General features: G+C 40.9%; 1 protein-coding gene across 3 annotated transcripts; it reads right to left on the bottom strand.

Annotated features, from left to right (window-relative positions):
- Nucleotides 1–4,801: 4,801 nt before the first annotated feature.
- LOC120057276 (heterogeneous nuclear ribonucleoprotein U-like protein 1) lies at nt 4,802–13,756 on the bottom strand. 3 transcript variants are annotated; one of them, XM_039005832.1, is made up of 16 exons: nt 13,641–13,756; nt 12,767–13,053; nt 12,284–12,628; nt 11,974–12,190; nt 11,073–11,146; nt 10,836–10,975; nt 10,594–10,693; nt 10,360–10,472; nt 9,996–10,262; nt 9,740–9,862; nt 9,514–9,642; nt 7,999–8,167; nt 6,852–7,109; nt 6,598–6,764; nt 6,297–6,482; nt 4,802–6,202 (listed from the first exon to the last, which is right to left on the bottom strand). In XM_039005832.1, the coding sequence occupies exons 2-16, from the start codon at nt 13,014–13,016 to the stop codon at nt 6,101–6,103; spliced, it is 2,640 nt and encodes an 879-aa protein (XP_038861760.1). In that variant the 5' UTR covers nt 13,017–13,053; nt 13,641–13,756; the 3' UTR covers nt 4,802–6,100. The 3 variants fall into 3 exon arrangements, with proteins under 3 accessions (XP_038861760.1, XP_038861762.1, XP_038861761.1); XM_039005834.1 differs by having other exon boundaries at nt 12,791–13,053; XM_039005833.1 differs by having other exon boundaries at nt 13,653–13,741.
- Nucleotides 13,757–15,639: the final 1,883 nt, after the last annotated feature.

The raw sequence follows: 15,639 nt of genomic DNA, 5'->3' as shown, positions 1-15,639 counted from the left end.
GAAGCAACACCTCCACTCCACTGATCCTCAACACTGGAAAAGGAAATACCTAGTCAGTTGTTCAACTGAATGCCTTCAACCGAAATGTGTCTTCCGCATTTAACCCAACCCCTCTGAATCAGAGAGGTGGGGGGGCTACATTAATCAACATCCATGTCTTTGGACCCTTGGAACAGTGGCTTAACTGCCTTGCTCAGGGGCAGAATGACAGATTTTTACCTTGTCAGCTCAGGGAGGCTACCTGCCGCTACTGGGGCCCTACAAGGGTGCGTGCTTAGCCCCCTCCTGTACTCTCAGTTCACCCATGACTGTGTGGCCAAGAACGCCTCCAACTCAATCATCAAGTTTGCAGACGACACAACAGTATTGATTACCAACAATGACGAGGCAGTTTACATGGAGGAGGTGAGGGCTCTGGGAGTGTGGTGCCTGGAAAATATCCTCTCACTCAACAAAAGAAAGGAGATGATCGTGGACTTCAGGAAATAGCAGAGGTAGCACCCCCTATCCACATTGACGGGACCGTAGTGGAGAAGGTGGAAAGCTTAAAGTTCCTTGGCGTATACATCACTGACAAACTGAAATGGTCCACCCACACAGACAGTGTGGTGAAGAAGGTGCAACAGCGCCTCTTCAACCTCAGGAGACTGAAGAAATTTGTCTTGGCACCTAAAACCCTCACAAACTTTTATAGATGCACAACTGAGAGCATCCTGTCGGGCTGTATCACCGCCTGGTGTGTCAACTGCACCGCCCGCAACCGCAGGGCTCTCCAGAGGGTAGTGCGGTATGCCCAACTCGTCACCGGGGGCAAACTACCTGCCCTCCAGGACACCTACAGCACCCGATATCAAAGGAAGGCCAAAAAGATAATAAAGGACAACAAGAGACCGAGAAGCTGTTTTTCAGTCTCTATCTCAAGGCCATCAGACTGTTAAATAGCCATCACTAGCACATTAGAGGCTGCTGCCTATATAGACTTGAAATCCCTGGCCACTTTAATAAATGGAACACTAGTCACTTTAATAATGTTTACATAGCTTGCACTACTCATCTCATATGTATATATTCTATTATACTGTATCTTAGTCTATGCCGCTCTGACATTGCTCATCCATATATTTATATATTCTTAATTCATCATTCCTTTACTTAGATTTGTCTGTATTGGGTATATGTTGTGAAATAGTTAGATATTACTTGTTAGATATTACTGCACTGTCGGAGCTAGAAACACAAGCATTTCGCTACACCCGCAATGACATCTGCTAAACACGTGTACTGTATGTGACCAATAAAATTTGATTTGATAAAAGTTAACAGATCTTACTGTGCAAGTTGTTTTCTCATGATGACAAAACAAGAAAAAAGTACAAGGAAGTACTTGTCTTTATTTAAACAGATACAGCTTGATTACTTTATATTTTAAGAAATGTCAATCAAACGATGAATAGACTCTACAGGGTGGTAGGTAGCCTAGCGGTTAAGAGTATTGGGCCAGTCATCGAAAGGTTGTTGGCTCAAATCCCTGAGCCGACTAAGTGAAAAATCAGTTGATGTGCCATAGAGCAAGGCACTTAACCCTAATTGCTTCTGTAAGTCGCTCTTGATAAGAGGGTCTGCTAAATGACTCAAATGTAAATATAAATATATATATTACCACGTATTAAAAAAAATACAATGACTTGTATCCATATACTCAACTTCCTATTTGTCCAACAAAAATAATATTTTATAAAACAGTTATAGTCTATCCTTATTTACACATGCATCATCAAACATAGTACAATTTAATTGAAAGTGCACATTCAAATCTACACATTGTTTATGAATTTTACTTTTTGTAAAATGTCAGGATGCCACTTTTGTGGATCTGCATGAATTATGTAATCTCCCCCCTTGTGGGTTTGTCTTTCTATCTTCATTTTGATCAATTCTGTCACATTATTTCAGTCTCGTTTCTCTTTTTTTCCAGAAAAGTTCTGACATTGCTGACGTTGCTCTCCACGTCCTCCTCCATGCCACCTGCCTCCTCCCTCTGTCCGGCCCTCCCACATGGGCGTGGGGGCCTCAATTTCTCTTGGCCGTCCACCCACACGAGCCATCAATACCTTCACAGAGACAGAGGAGAAGACAGAGGAGAATCAGAGCAGTTTCTCTCTTTATCTTCAATATAAAAAAGACAAACACAAAACTCAGAGTTACTCAGCTATAGCATACCTTGTAGACTGCAGTGCTTTCCACTGCCTTTACTGGCAAAATGTAAGACTGATCCTTTCTTGCTGCAAGCAGAAGAGACGGGGAGACTTGGGAGACAAGGGTAAGCGATGAGAGGGGAGGTATTGAAGCATGCACTGCACTGCACAGCTGTGGAGAACATGGAAAAAGGTTCATCATTAATATAGCTATTAACAATATAAATAAATATAACTAAACAATATATTTTTGGGATATATAAGCATTACTGTGAAAAGTCTACACCCATATGCACTTCATATAATTATGCTAAATGTTCATGCTGACTGAATTGCACAGACGTCCTCATACTAATTTTCTTGCTGACTCTGTGGAGCTGTACTCATCTTCTGGTTCTGACTTACTCACTGCACTTTGCTGTGCCCTCTTAAGTGCTCAAAATTATGTTGCTTTTCTGTTCTCTTCCCTGAGCTCACAATCTGAGGCCAACTTTTTGCTCCTGACTAACAAGATGTATTTTAGCGCTGTAAGGATACAGGTCAGTTAACAGGTCGGAGCCCAATTTCCCGATAGGTTGGAATTTAAGCTTAGGAATGTTTTAACTATGCATCTTTCACCGATTTGGCAGATCATTGCGCATGTTAGACTACACATCATGAAATATATTGAGACAAATTACAGACAGTAGCCTACAAGTAGAAAAATATAACGTGATTGAACATGAAACGTATTTCAATATGATTGAAATAGGCCTATAGACTACTGTTTATTTTATTTATGTTTTCACTTGAAGCATATTTTATACATCGCTTGTTTCTATCAATTGCAAAGACATTGGCAACTTTGTATTTGTTGTCAACTTTGTTCTGAAGTTATCCGTGGTGCCAGAGAGACGGATAAACCATGTGAGGTTATGTTTAGCGGAGATCTAAATATGTATATGTGACGCGGGAGGACAACAAAGCATCCACTGATGCACTTCTATGAGAAGTCTGACACCGAACCCAAATCGTCTGCGCGCGTGCGCCATCGTGCATAAATGTATTTTCTCCCCCCACACCAAACACGATCACGATACGCAGGTTAAAATATCAAAACAAACTCTGAACCAATTATATTCATTTGGGGACAGGTCGAAAAGTATTAAACATTTATGGCAATTTAACTAGCTTGTTGTTGCTACAGGTTTAATGCTAACCTGAACCTGAATAGAAGAAATGTGCATCCACAGCACAATTCTGCTGACACTTTGAATATCACATTCCTGTCGGAGTCCGTCTCATCCTTACCTGATGGCACACATCTGTAAGCAGAGAAGACTCTATGTTTAGCTGTCAAGCTCCCGCCTATTCCTCTTTGGATTGGTGGACACATCTCGTTATTTTAACACTTTTTTAAATATTCGGTGAGGGGTGTTGACATCAACCCCCTGTATTACAGTTTGGATTTAAATCGGCTGGGAAATCTATGGCAATACTTAAATGGCTGTCTAGCAATTACCAACTTAAAAGTTTGAAGAATTAAAAAATGTGTAAATATTGTACAATCCATGTCTGCAGAGAAAGACTTACACAGAAAGACTCATAGCGGTAATCACTGCCAAAGGTGATTCTAACATGTATTGACTCAGGGGTGTGAATACTTATGTAAATTAGATATCTGTATTTAATTTAATACATTTGTTAATTTCTAAAAACATGTTTTCACTTTGTCATTATGGAGAATGCTGTGTTGATGCGTGAGAACAACAATTGAATCCATTTTGAATTCAGGCTGTAACACAAAATGTGGAATAAGTCAAGGGGTAACGTTATGAGTACTTTCTGAAGGCACTGTGTGTGTATATATAATTTTATTTTGCTACAGCAAATTGTGTTTTATAAGCTCATGTGGGCTGGGGATCCCTGAGAAGATGCATGACACCATAATAAAATCAATCAATCATGCAATATGGCTTCTGCTAGCTAGTCTTCAGATAACAAGTCAACATTATCTAATCCGTTTTCAATATACTCGCCCATATAGCATCTTGTTCCTATCTCTCCCCATTATATTCACAAAACCCTGAAACATGTAACTAGCTGTTGCACTTACTGCGAGTAATGTTCTTATTCAGACTTTCGCAAATGTTTTGTTTACAAAGATACGGAAACTCTAACTTCCTGTTTCCATATGTCGATAATTGAGTCAAGATGATGCACCGATGCGAATGTCAAATAAATTGTATCAAATCACCACACATGACATATACATGAGATATCCACTTCTGTGTAGTTCTTAATTTTACCTAAATTGCAATTAACTCATGTGCATTGGGGCATTTGTAATCATATTAGTTTATGCCTGCAGTGTTGCAGGGTGTTGGGGGGAAAACGACCCCTTAAATGTATTTTATGAGAACCAATAGCAACATTTGGTAAGATTTAGATATACAGTACTGGCTATCCGTAAGCAAACACTTTGTAAAGAGAAGTGGGCAGAAATACATTTTTTTTGTTTTAGATCAGGGCAAAACACCCCCCTCAATAGGGCAAACTGACCCCTGAAGGTGTGTTAATCTATTTTATGTTTCACTTTGACATTTGAGTAATTGACACTTAAAATCTAAAGTCTAGGTATTTTAATTAAATAAATCAAATATCAAAGTAAAAATGACATTACACATCTCACTATTAATATCCTCATTATGATGGGGGTGGGGGGAATATTATATCAATGTACATAAATTGTTTTGAGATGAGACAAATACATTTTTTAGTTGAGCAAGAGTAGCGGCAGCCAATGAAAGTGTGGAAATAGTGGTTTCTGTGAGAATTACAGGAAGTTTAACCCAGAGAGGTGTTTAACCCCAAGCCACCTAATTACTTCTTTACAATGTGCCTTTAAAAAACACTAACTTTTAGGTGTCCAATGTTATAGCTGTGTGGTTCTTGTAATGATCCATAATTAAAATCTGGACTTTTGTGAACCGTACTCAAGGAAACAAGACAGAAAAAAAAAGAAAAAAACTAGAGACAACCAAATAAAATTACATTTTGAAGTAAAAATCTTCAGATTATATTCTCAAACACAAAACGATTACATTTTGTTTGAACACAGAACCATATGCAGATACTGTTTGACATACATGTTATACAGTTTTACAACCACACAAACTAGTTATTGATCACAAGATTCAAAAACGACTTTAGGGACATGTTACAGAATATTTTAAATGGTGTGAAAAATGCTGGTAAATGTGGTTTTACAATCACTCTCTCTTTTTATACAAGTTATTAAAAAAAGTAATCAAAATGTCAGTCTTCAATTTCAATAAATATGGGCAAAATATTAATGGTTAAATCAAAACGAGAATAATAAGTCCAGACTCTACACCAATTTCTTTAAAACGTATGGTTCTTTGATCTAAAACTAAAAATGTCATGTCAATAGCAAAATTTGAAAACAAAAACAATGTTGTCCAAAAATATTCCATCTCTTAAAAACACATTGAAATGTACACATGCAAATCCCAGCTACCTTTTATGAGCTCTAATAAACATTCACTGCGCAACACTGAACTGTCCTACATCTGCATGTTAAACTACACCTCTGTTGCTCATTTCAAATAGCCAACGTCTAGAACAGGCAAGAAAAATAAGCTGTGTGTTACTAAATTGCTGCAGGACCTACTGCAAAAATAATGCTAACATCGTGGCAAGAATAAAAATCCTGTATCTAAAAAGGCAGGGAAGAAAAACTGGACCCTGAACATTTTTTGAAAATATAAGCTATAAGAAAGCGAAGGCTAATCATTAAGGAGATGTATGACAATGAAAAGGTAGAGGTCTAGCCTGCAGGCAGGATAAGCAATGGAATGCTGCTGAGGGAATGAGATCCGTCTCATCAGCGCACTACTTTAGGCCTACTGTGTGCCCTGAGAACCCTGGCTGTAGTTTCCATATTGGCTGTAGTACTGATTCCATTGGCTCTGGTTCTGGTAATACTGCTGCCACTGCTGTGCATACTGGATCAGAGAGAGCAAGACATTATCAACAGAGCTTTAGACAGGTGAACATGATATATGGGACAACCTAAGAAACTAGGTTGGCCCAACTCACCTGTTGATACTGCTGGTTGTAGGTCTGTTGCTGCTGGTTGTAGGTCTGTCCAGTGGCAACAGGAGCAGGGGAGGCGGCAGGAGTTTGGCTGTAGCTCTGGCTGTAACCTGGGTACTGGCTGTAGCTGCCATAGTTGTAACCCTGGTTGTAGTTTCCCTGATTGTATCCCTGGTTGTATGTCTGTGGCTACAAATTAAAACATACGATGTCAGAAAGTTTGAAGGACTGGTGAAGAGTTGACAGAGGAACAAATTCCAGAGGGAGAACCACATGTAGGGAGATGCCATTTAACACAGTTTACCTGTCCTTGGCTGTAACTCCCAGTGACTCCCTTGTTATATTGTCCTTGGCGGTGCTGATTGTAGCTCACTCCAGATTGCTGGTTGCGGTTGTAGTCATGTTGTCCTCCTGCAGCACCATCACGGTTGCTCCCCCAGCGGTTCTGCTGGTAGCCTCCATGGTTATACCCTGTAAAGCAAAAGCAGTAGGCTCACTAACAGCAAAAAAATAAAAAGTTTAAAAATAAATAAATTCCGCAGAAACCTTCCACCTCACCTCCTCTGAAGTTGCCACCTTGACTCTGATAGCCTCCCCTTCCTCCTTGTGGGCCACCACGGTTGTCATTGCGCTGGTAAGGTGCACCGCGACCACGGAATTCTCCTTGGCGGTTGTCGAAGCGTTTGTCTGGGGGTGGGCCGGCCTTGCGGCCCTCCTCATTGTATTGCTTTACCAGCGTGTCAGCCTCTTCTCGTTGCAGCTCGATGAAGGTCACGTTGTCAAGAAACTCACCAGCTTCTGGGAGCACAAAGTTGGCTACAGGAAGCAGAGGGGTTGGACGTTGTCAGGACGAGTATAGCGGCGCCGTCGAAAGACAAAGAAAATCCTTATTACTATCTGATAGACAATACTAGGAAGGGGTAGGAAGGGAAAAGAGGGAAGTGGGGGAGAGTTATACCAGAATTATAGCAAAACATTACCTCAAGGGACAGGGGAGAATTTGATCCAGTTTGAGGATTTGTATTTAACTAGGCAAGTCAGTCAAGAACAAATTCTTATTTAAAATGCCGGCCTACCCCGGCCAAACCCTAACCTGGACGACACTGGGCCAATTGTGCGTCGCCCTATTGGACTCCCAATCATGGCCGGTAAGGATACAGCCTGGAATCGAACCAGGGTCTGTAGTGCCTTAGACTGCTGCGCCACTCAGGAGACCATAGGAAAATAACAAAACTAAGGAGAGTGATGAATATGTAGTTTTCAGTTGTAAACCACAAATATAGCTTACGGAAGCATAGCCTGTGGGCGTATGTCCTCAGTTAGTCCTTAAGTAATAAATGTTGATTTCTTTCTACTCCCCTGGTACTGGAAATTGCACTGCCAATGGTTTTGTTAAAATGTTCAATTGATAATCTATTAAAGATCTCATCCTTCAAGGGTCAGAATCAATACCCAACACTTGAAATGGACGTCACCCTGCACCCTGAGTTTGCAGTGCTAAATAGATGAATGAGAAAGATGAAAGAAATGGTTCAAAATAAGAGAATGATAGATGATAAAGGGGGAAATAGTGGGAATAGCTCTTTAAAGGGGGGCGGGGGACGGGTGGGATCTTCCAAGTTTTGATAAAACAACAAAAAAAAAAACATAGGAAATGCATTGTCTTTGTGTGGTTTTTAATTTTTGTTATCCATGGAATTCCTACCTTTCATTTCTAATACAGCATGATCGGGAACATCCTTCCCTTCCTCATCAGTTCGCTTTAACGTTCGCTCTTTTAAATCCTCGTCCGTGGGACAAATTACAATAGCCTTGCGTTGAAAACCTTCAAAAGGACGCATTTTTCGTCTCTGGGCTGATCCATATACATTTGTCTAGCAAAGTTGACAAGAAAGAAGTAGAAGCTGTTTATTATTGTTCACTTGTCTGCTTTTGTTATGGCTTTGCGTTCCATAGGAGGGAAATTGGATTCCTGCAACGATGAAAGTGAGAGTTTTCCCCCCCCATACTGTTCTGGAACTACATAAGGTTCTCTCACAACCCAACAACTTACTTTTGTGTCTGGAATACATTTCCTGGGAGAAAAAACTTTGGGGACCCATGTTAGCCATCTATTGGTTAAATTCTTGCAAGTTCTCAACATTTCCAATGAAAAGCTGAGAGCGTTAGCTACTTAAGGCCAGATTCTACATTAGAAAATAACAGTTGCATTTATTTTTTATTCTGTTACAAAAATATGCTGCATCTTTTAATTAATTTTTGCCATGTTTACAACGCACCCTTACAAGGTTGAGCAAATAGATGAATGTGCCCATTAATCCCTTCTGCCACACAGATCACATTCACTTCCATATAATTAACAGTAGAAAAACTAAATCTGTAAAATCAATTGAATTGTCTCCAGGTAAACCCTTAAGGATAATGAACTGTTTTTCTAACTTCTCTATGTGGCAGGTATTTGCTACGCCACTGCTCTGATAATGACCTCTTTAAAAATCAACAAAAAATGAATCGTTTTTAAAGTTGGGTAATATTTCACCTACAATAACAGGGTCCCCATTTACTTACCAGAACTTACCTGTTTGTCAATAGCCCAGCTGTCTCATGACAATAACAACAGACAATACCTACCTGTCAATACTCACTTACACTGTGGCACCCATTAGAATGTCCAGGACCTTACCTACTTTGAGTAACTTGAGCAAACGACCCTGAAAATTCAAACATGTTAGTTCACTTACCTTAAGGTTTAATTTATTTAACATACAACATTGAAAAAAGTTCCATATGCTGTCTGCATGTAGAAATCAGCTATCATACATCAGAGGTGATGCGAGTTTAAACTTGAGCTAATGTTACAGTTAACGAACAACAGAAGGTGCATTTCTTACTCACCACCCGGCAGTGTTTACTTGTTTTTCAACATCTTATTATAGACATGGACTATTTGTACAGCGTATAGCTCTTTAAACAGGACATAGAGAGGATATCTCAAAAAATATTGAGTAAAAACATACAATTGCAATACCGCTTTCATTTAAGCAAAACAGAAAGAATGATTTCAGCAGCATGTTCAGGCTGATAACTTCCAGGAGTTCAGATGTTGATCAAGAGACCGCATCACAGAGTGCATTAATGGACATGTGCATCAGTGAACAACAGTGGGCAGGAGGGAGGGTGAGCACAAAAATATAGTATGGGATGAGATATCAGACAGTACCTGATCCAGGATGTAGTTACGCTTCTTGCGGGCAGCGATCTGGATCAGCCTGTTCAGACACTGTGTGGCCTGCTGGATCAGGACATCCCACCGACCAGAATAGTTCTTCTGACGCCGCAGCCCCATCACCTGAAGGTGGAGGTTTTCATTACGTTAGAGGGGAACTTGACACTAAAAAAAGACCAAGACTAAAGGATTCTGTGTTCAAACAAAGATAACAACTGACCTTCATCTTCTCCATTATGGCGTTGGTGCCCAGGATATTGTATTTCTTTGCAGGGTGCTCCTCCACGTGCTTCAAGGCCCAAGTGGTTTTCCCAGACGCAGGCAGGCCAACCATCATCAATAGCTGAGGTAAAACAAGAGGGTCAAACGTGCAATTGGTCATGGCATCTCACAGCTACTGATGTCAAAAGCAATCTAGTCTAATGATTTATTTAAATTAATGATCCACTTGATGATCTAACATGGCTGGCACTCACCTCACAGTCAGCCTTGGTGGCAGGCCCAATAGTCCCCCGCATCCTGTTCTCTAGAGGGACGTTCTGAATGAAGGTGTATCCCTCAGGCAGGGGGAAGAAGGGCTCCTCTTTCTGGCCAAAGTTGAATTCAATGGCACAGTTCTTCACAAGAACGTGGGGAAAGAGTGGCCGCTCGGCCAACTCCTCCCGTGGCACACGGAAGGCCACATCCAGCCACTTGCCGTTCTTAGAGAAGGCCATCTCCACTTCCTCACCGCTATTGAAGTCCTGAACAAGACATGACAAGGAAAACGTTTATGCTTATTGAGTACTCGGCTCTATTAGTCAGGTGAAGTGAATCTTCTGCACCATCACAAATACTTACAATGTAGCACCCAAGGACATCGTTTTCACCAAACTTTTCCCCGTAATCCTCGAATTTACACTTGGAAGATTTCTTGCCAGTTCCTCCATAGCCATAAGAGAATGGTTCTTCACCTGTAATAGCAGTAAAATAGGAGTTTGTGTGTTGTTTCAAATCACATAAAATATTGATAATAACAATTACATAATCCTGAATGTTCCAGCTCAAGTACAGAAGCATTTAAAAAAAACTGACCAAGCTGTGTGTTGCAGGTGTCCAGAGACCAGCCAATGCGCACTACATGAGGATCAGGCTCACTGCTGGGAAGGTGCTTCACAGAGATCTCCTCGTTTATCTGGGCAACAAAAACATGCACCAAATTATTATTCATAAAAATCGAATGAGACTCAACAGCAAAAAAAATAATAATAATGCAATATTCCATCTGCAAAGCACCCAAGTGAAATGCAACTTAATTTGAAAAGGAAATACTCTACCTTCATTTCAAAGCAGACACGCCCTTTGTTGACGCCATAGGAAGCTCGTGCACCTGACCACAGGTATGCAAAACCTTCAATGGTCAGCGGGTATCCACTATACCGGTCACGTGATACCTTGAAGTGCAGATCGCAATTATCTGTGAAAAGCAAAACCTCATCAAAAGTCAATAATAAACCATTTAAACCATTCAAACAAATCCTCCTACCATCCCGAAACATAGTACTTTCACTCACAAGTATCAATGGCCACAAGAGTGTCATCAAAATCTTCTTCCTCTTCCTCTGCTGGAGGCTGGGGAGAACGTCCCCTATGTGACAAGAGTGTGGAGCATAAGCTAGAGGTGTAGTTCTATATAATGTTTTCAAGACACTTTAGTGAAGTAGTTTTCAAACTAGCCATGTGCACAGTTATTGGAATATCCGAACGGGCGTTAGTATTGGAATATTTTGTGAGTATAATTTGTTGTGCCAAAACATTTTATGGGCTTGTTTTAACACTGGAAATGCTTTTTCTAAATTAAATTATAATATCCATGTGATACAAGGATATACCATGACATTTCAAATATTTTATTTAATAAAACATAAAAAATACTGGCAGCCTTCACGTTGGTAGCTTGTTGTTTATGTTGGCCAATCAAAGCGGCTCAATGTGTAGTGAGAGTTCACTATTGCAATGCAAAACGGAATAAAATGACTGAATTAAAAGTTAGCGAAATTAGAAGGAGTAGGCTACAACGAGCAACCAACAGGTAGGCTGTTTTATCCGAATGGGCTATAACTAGCTATACAGTGTAGCTAGCCTCTCTAGGCTACTCCAGTCAAGACAGGCACTGTTATATGGGATGATAAATAACATCGTGGCTGCTACAAGTTAGGTAGTCTTGGCTGTACTCGAGTAGCGGCTCTCTATGCCTCCATCTGCTCGTTCCAATCTCACAGGCACCTCCGCAGATGCAGCAATAGAGCGCCAGCCTTTCCCCTCACACAGCAGTTTAAAAAAAAAACACATACATTTCAAATATCCGGATATCCAACAAAAATTCATGATACTATTCGAATCGCGAAATTATTTTAAACCCCCATCCCTATTTCAAACTTGTTCCACTTAGAAACATTTTAACACACAGTGTACCTTTTTTCCTCCCGATGCTCATAGTATCCATAGCCACGGCCTTCATCGTATGGCCTCTTACGGTTGTGTCGGTTATCCTCCGTTTTGACCTGGGTCGCCTGCTCAGCCTCCCGTTCATTGGCTGGCTCTGGATGATGAGCCCTTGGCGACTGTGGCTCCTTCTCTTCCTTCAACTGCTCCTGCTCCTTTTTCAACTCTGCTTTCATCACAAACTCCTCTGCACCAATAAGGTCAATGTTGTCAATAATTACTGCTTGAGCAACAGTGTGAATTGAGAGAATATACTAAGCATGAACAAGTTATTACTGACCTGGCTGAATTTCAAGCATCTCCACAGGCTCAATTGATGCCGACTCCAGAGGCTCTTGTTGCACAGGTTCTGGTTCCACAGGTTCCTCCATCTCCGGTTCTAGAACCTGCAGCTCTGGCTCTTGTCTTTTGTCTGACTCATACGCCTGCGGAATCTGTGGCTCCATCACATCTTCTGTGAAATCGACCATCCCATATCCCATTGCAGGGACTTGACCATACAGCTGTGCCCCATCCCGGCTGTCTTCTTCACTCTGTTCATTATCACCATTCGCCTCATCAGCCTGCGGGACAAACTGTACTTCCTTGTCCTCAATATCTTTTTCTTCTTCCCCATCATCTTTAACTAATAAAGAAAACAGTGTCAGTACCACAAGCTGCTTGTTTTACATATTTGGAGCAGTACAGCAGTTTCATCTGCAAACAATATGTGAACAACAGTGGACGTGGCTGTATTGGTGCAATCTTACAACTGTCTACATACACTTTGAACCCCCAATATTTGTACCGTTATCACCATCTCCAGCGTCTCCGCCAATATCGTTTTGCTGATCCCCCTCCTCCCCAACATCGGCAATCGGTGGCCCGTCCCCTTCACCTGCAGCCTCCGCCTCAAGTGCTGACTGCAACCTTGAGACAAGATCTGCCTTCAGCCCACGAGTATCCAGGCCTCGCAGCTGAAGCTCCTCCTTCAGCTCGTTGACTTTGAGCTTCTTCACATTGATTCCACTCATTTTTCATGCAACTTCTTCAGTGATCAGAAATTCCAATCTAAACGAAATTAATGCACAGGCAAGGAAATCAGTTTAGAAATGTACTTAACCGTCTAGTAGTGGTAGCGTTAGTTAACTAGCTATTTACTGTAGTTAGTTACACATTATTGCCCCATCTGAGCTAGCTAGCTCGCTATTTCGTTGCATTACAAGACCATGCATGGACTTCGCTCGCGTAGCAAAAACATACAATACACTGCGAAACAACGCACGGATCAAAAGCCAACAGTTTTCTTAAAGTTAGCTAGGTAGATTTCTACTGGAGAGCAAGCTTAGGTCTGACACACCAACACAACTAGCTGTATACAATAATGTTTTTTTATTTAACCTTTATTTAAATTAGGCAAGTCAGTTAAGAACAAATTCTTATTTACAATGACGGCCTAACTCCGATCCCACCCTGGGCCAATTGTGCGCCGCACGATCACGACCGGTTGTGATACAGCCTGGAATCGAACCAGGTTATGTAGTGACGCCTCTAGCACTGAGCTGCAGTGCCTTAGACCGCTGCGCCACTCGGGAGCCCATAGATAGTATAGTGTGTCTACGATGTGTAGCTAAGTCATGTGAATTTATATTACTAACCTCTTTCCTCACCCCTATAATGTCCTTGCTAGAGATTCATGCAGCGACCAACTCAACTAAAACAAAATGGACGATTCTGTCGCTACCGAAGCCCTCCCTCAGCGAAGCTGTATGTCTGTTTCTTCTTCTTTAAGTTTCTATTGGCGAATCGCAACCAACTGACAGCTGCATACATCGCCACCTACTGTACTGGAGTGTGAGGCCGGTCACGACCTATCTATGCCTCCATATTCTCTTAATTAACTAACCCAACATTTCTTATAAAATAATTCCGTACAAACCTCATTACTCCCATCACTCCATTCCCGTCCAACGTCTCTGACCCTGTCCAACAACCCCTTCCTTTCTACATCATACATTTCACAAAATAATAATACATGTTCAACCGTTTCCTCTACCATACAGCCATTACACAATCCAATATCATGTTTCCCTATCAATTTCAAAGAGGAATTGAAACCTGTATGCCCTAATCTCGTCCTACACAACATAACTTCCTCCCTTCTGTTACCATTATATGACATTATCTCCCATACAGATTTCCTTGTACTATAAAAATGTCTTCCCTTACTACTTTCATCCCATTGTCTCTGCCAGCAATCTAACCCATTTTTCTGAATCAATATTTTAATTTCCCCTCTACCCAACTGCACCTGTATATCCACAATAGTATTTTACACTGCTTTTTTGCTATTATATCTACTATATCATTTCTATAAACACCTGTATGATCTGGAATCCAACGGAACTGAATTTCAATATAATTTCTTTGTAACCCCCAACACCATCATCAATCATCAACATTACTAAGATAGGACTAATAGCACCAACCTGTGGAGTTCCATTTTCCAACTCACATTCTCTTGATAACTCCGATCCCACCCTGACCTGGAAGGTTCGGTCAAACAAGAAATCCATAATCCAGGTGTACATTCTCCCACTAATACCCATTCCATTCAATTTAATCAGTAGACCTTCCCGCCACATTGTATCATATGCTTTTTCAATGTCAAAATATACTAAAGTGGATTTAACAAGTGACATCAATAATAGATAATAGCTTTCACCTGGATTCACCTGGTCAGTCTTTGTCATAGAAAGAGCAGGTGTCACACTCAGTGTACATGTACAAAACATTAGGTACACCTGCTCTTTCCATGACACAGACTGACCAGGTAAACCCAGGTGAAAGATATGATTCCTTATCGATGTCACCGGTTAAATCCACTTCAATCAGTGTAGTTGAAGCGGAGGATACAGGTTAAAGAAGGATTTTTAAGCCAAATTCATAACATATAATACGAATTGTAATCCGTAACATATCATACGAAATGGGTGATGGACATCACAAATGAATACAAACTATATGAAACGTTACATATCATTCCAAAATGTATCAGATTTACGTACAGAATAATACGAAATGCTCTGAGACCAGGTTGATTGCAACAATCCCACCTGTTGCAACCTTCGCACCCCATCCGGTACAAGCAGAACCTTTTCCAGCACAGCTGAAAGAGCCAGAGCCACCAGTCCAGCAGTTTGTGCCAAATACAAAGAGGAAGAGGCGCCCATGGAGGAAGGAGAAGCAGCCCCCGTTAGACGAAAGGAAACTGCAGACACAATTTTGCAGGTAATCCTATAATTTTTTGTCTCTGGTACAGTGGTTGGTTGTATTCATGTGAAAGTTTTGAAAAGGTATAGATTTAATGACACAACTGGTATCTTGCAACCGATAACGAGCAGAATAATCTACAGTCACTCTGGGTATCCCCTCAAAATGACACTCATAACAGCCATGCTGAAATATTATTAGATATACTGTAGATAGATGGCATATAATATAACTCAAATTAATTATGTTTCTACCAGGTGGATTTGCCAGTAGTGGAAGAAAACCCCACTCCGGACCCTATAGAGACAGTGGGAGCCAATGAAGGAGACACCTACCGATCCTTCAGATGTCACTGACCAATTAAAAGTGGTCATCGTGAGACTG

The sequence above is a fragment of the Salvelinus namaycush genome, chromosome 12 (genome assembly GCF_016432855.1).
Source record: "Salvelinus namaycush isolate Seneca chromosome 12, SaNama_1.0, whole genome shotgun sequence".
NCBI lineage: Eukaryota > Metazoa > Chordata > Actinopteri > Salmoniformes > Salmonidae > Salvelinus > Salvelinus namaycush.
This window is presented reverse-complemented; position numbering and strand designations above follow the sequence as displayed.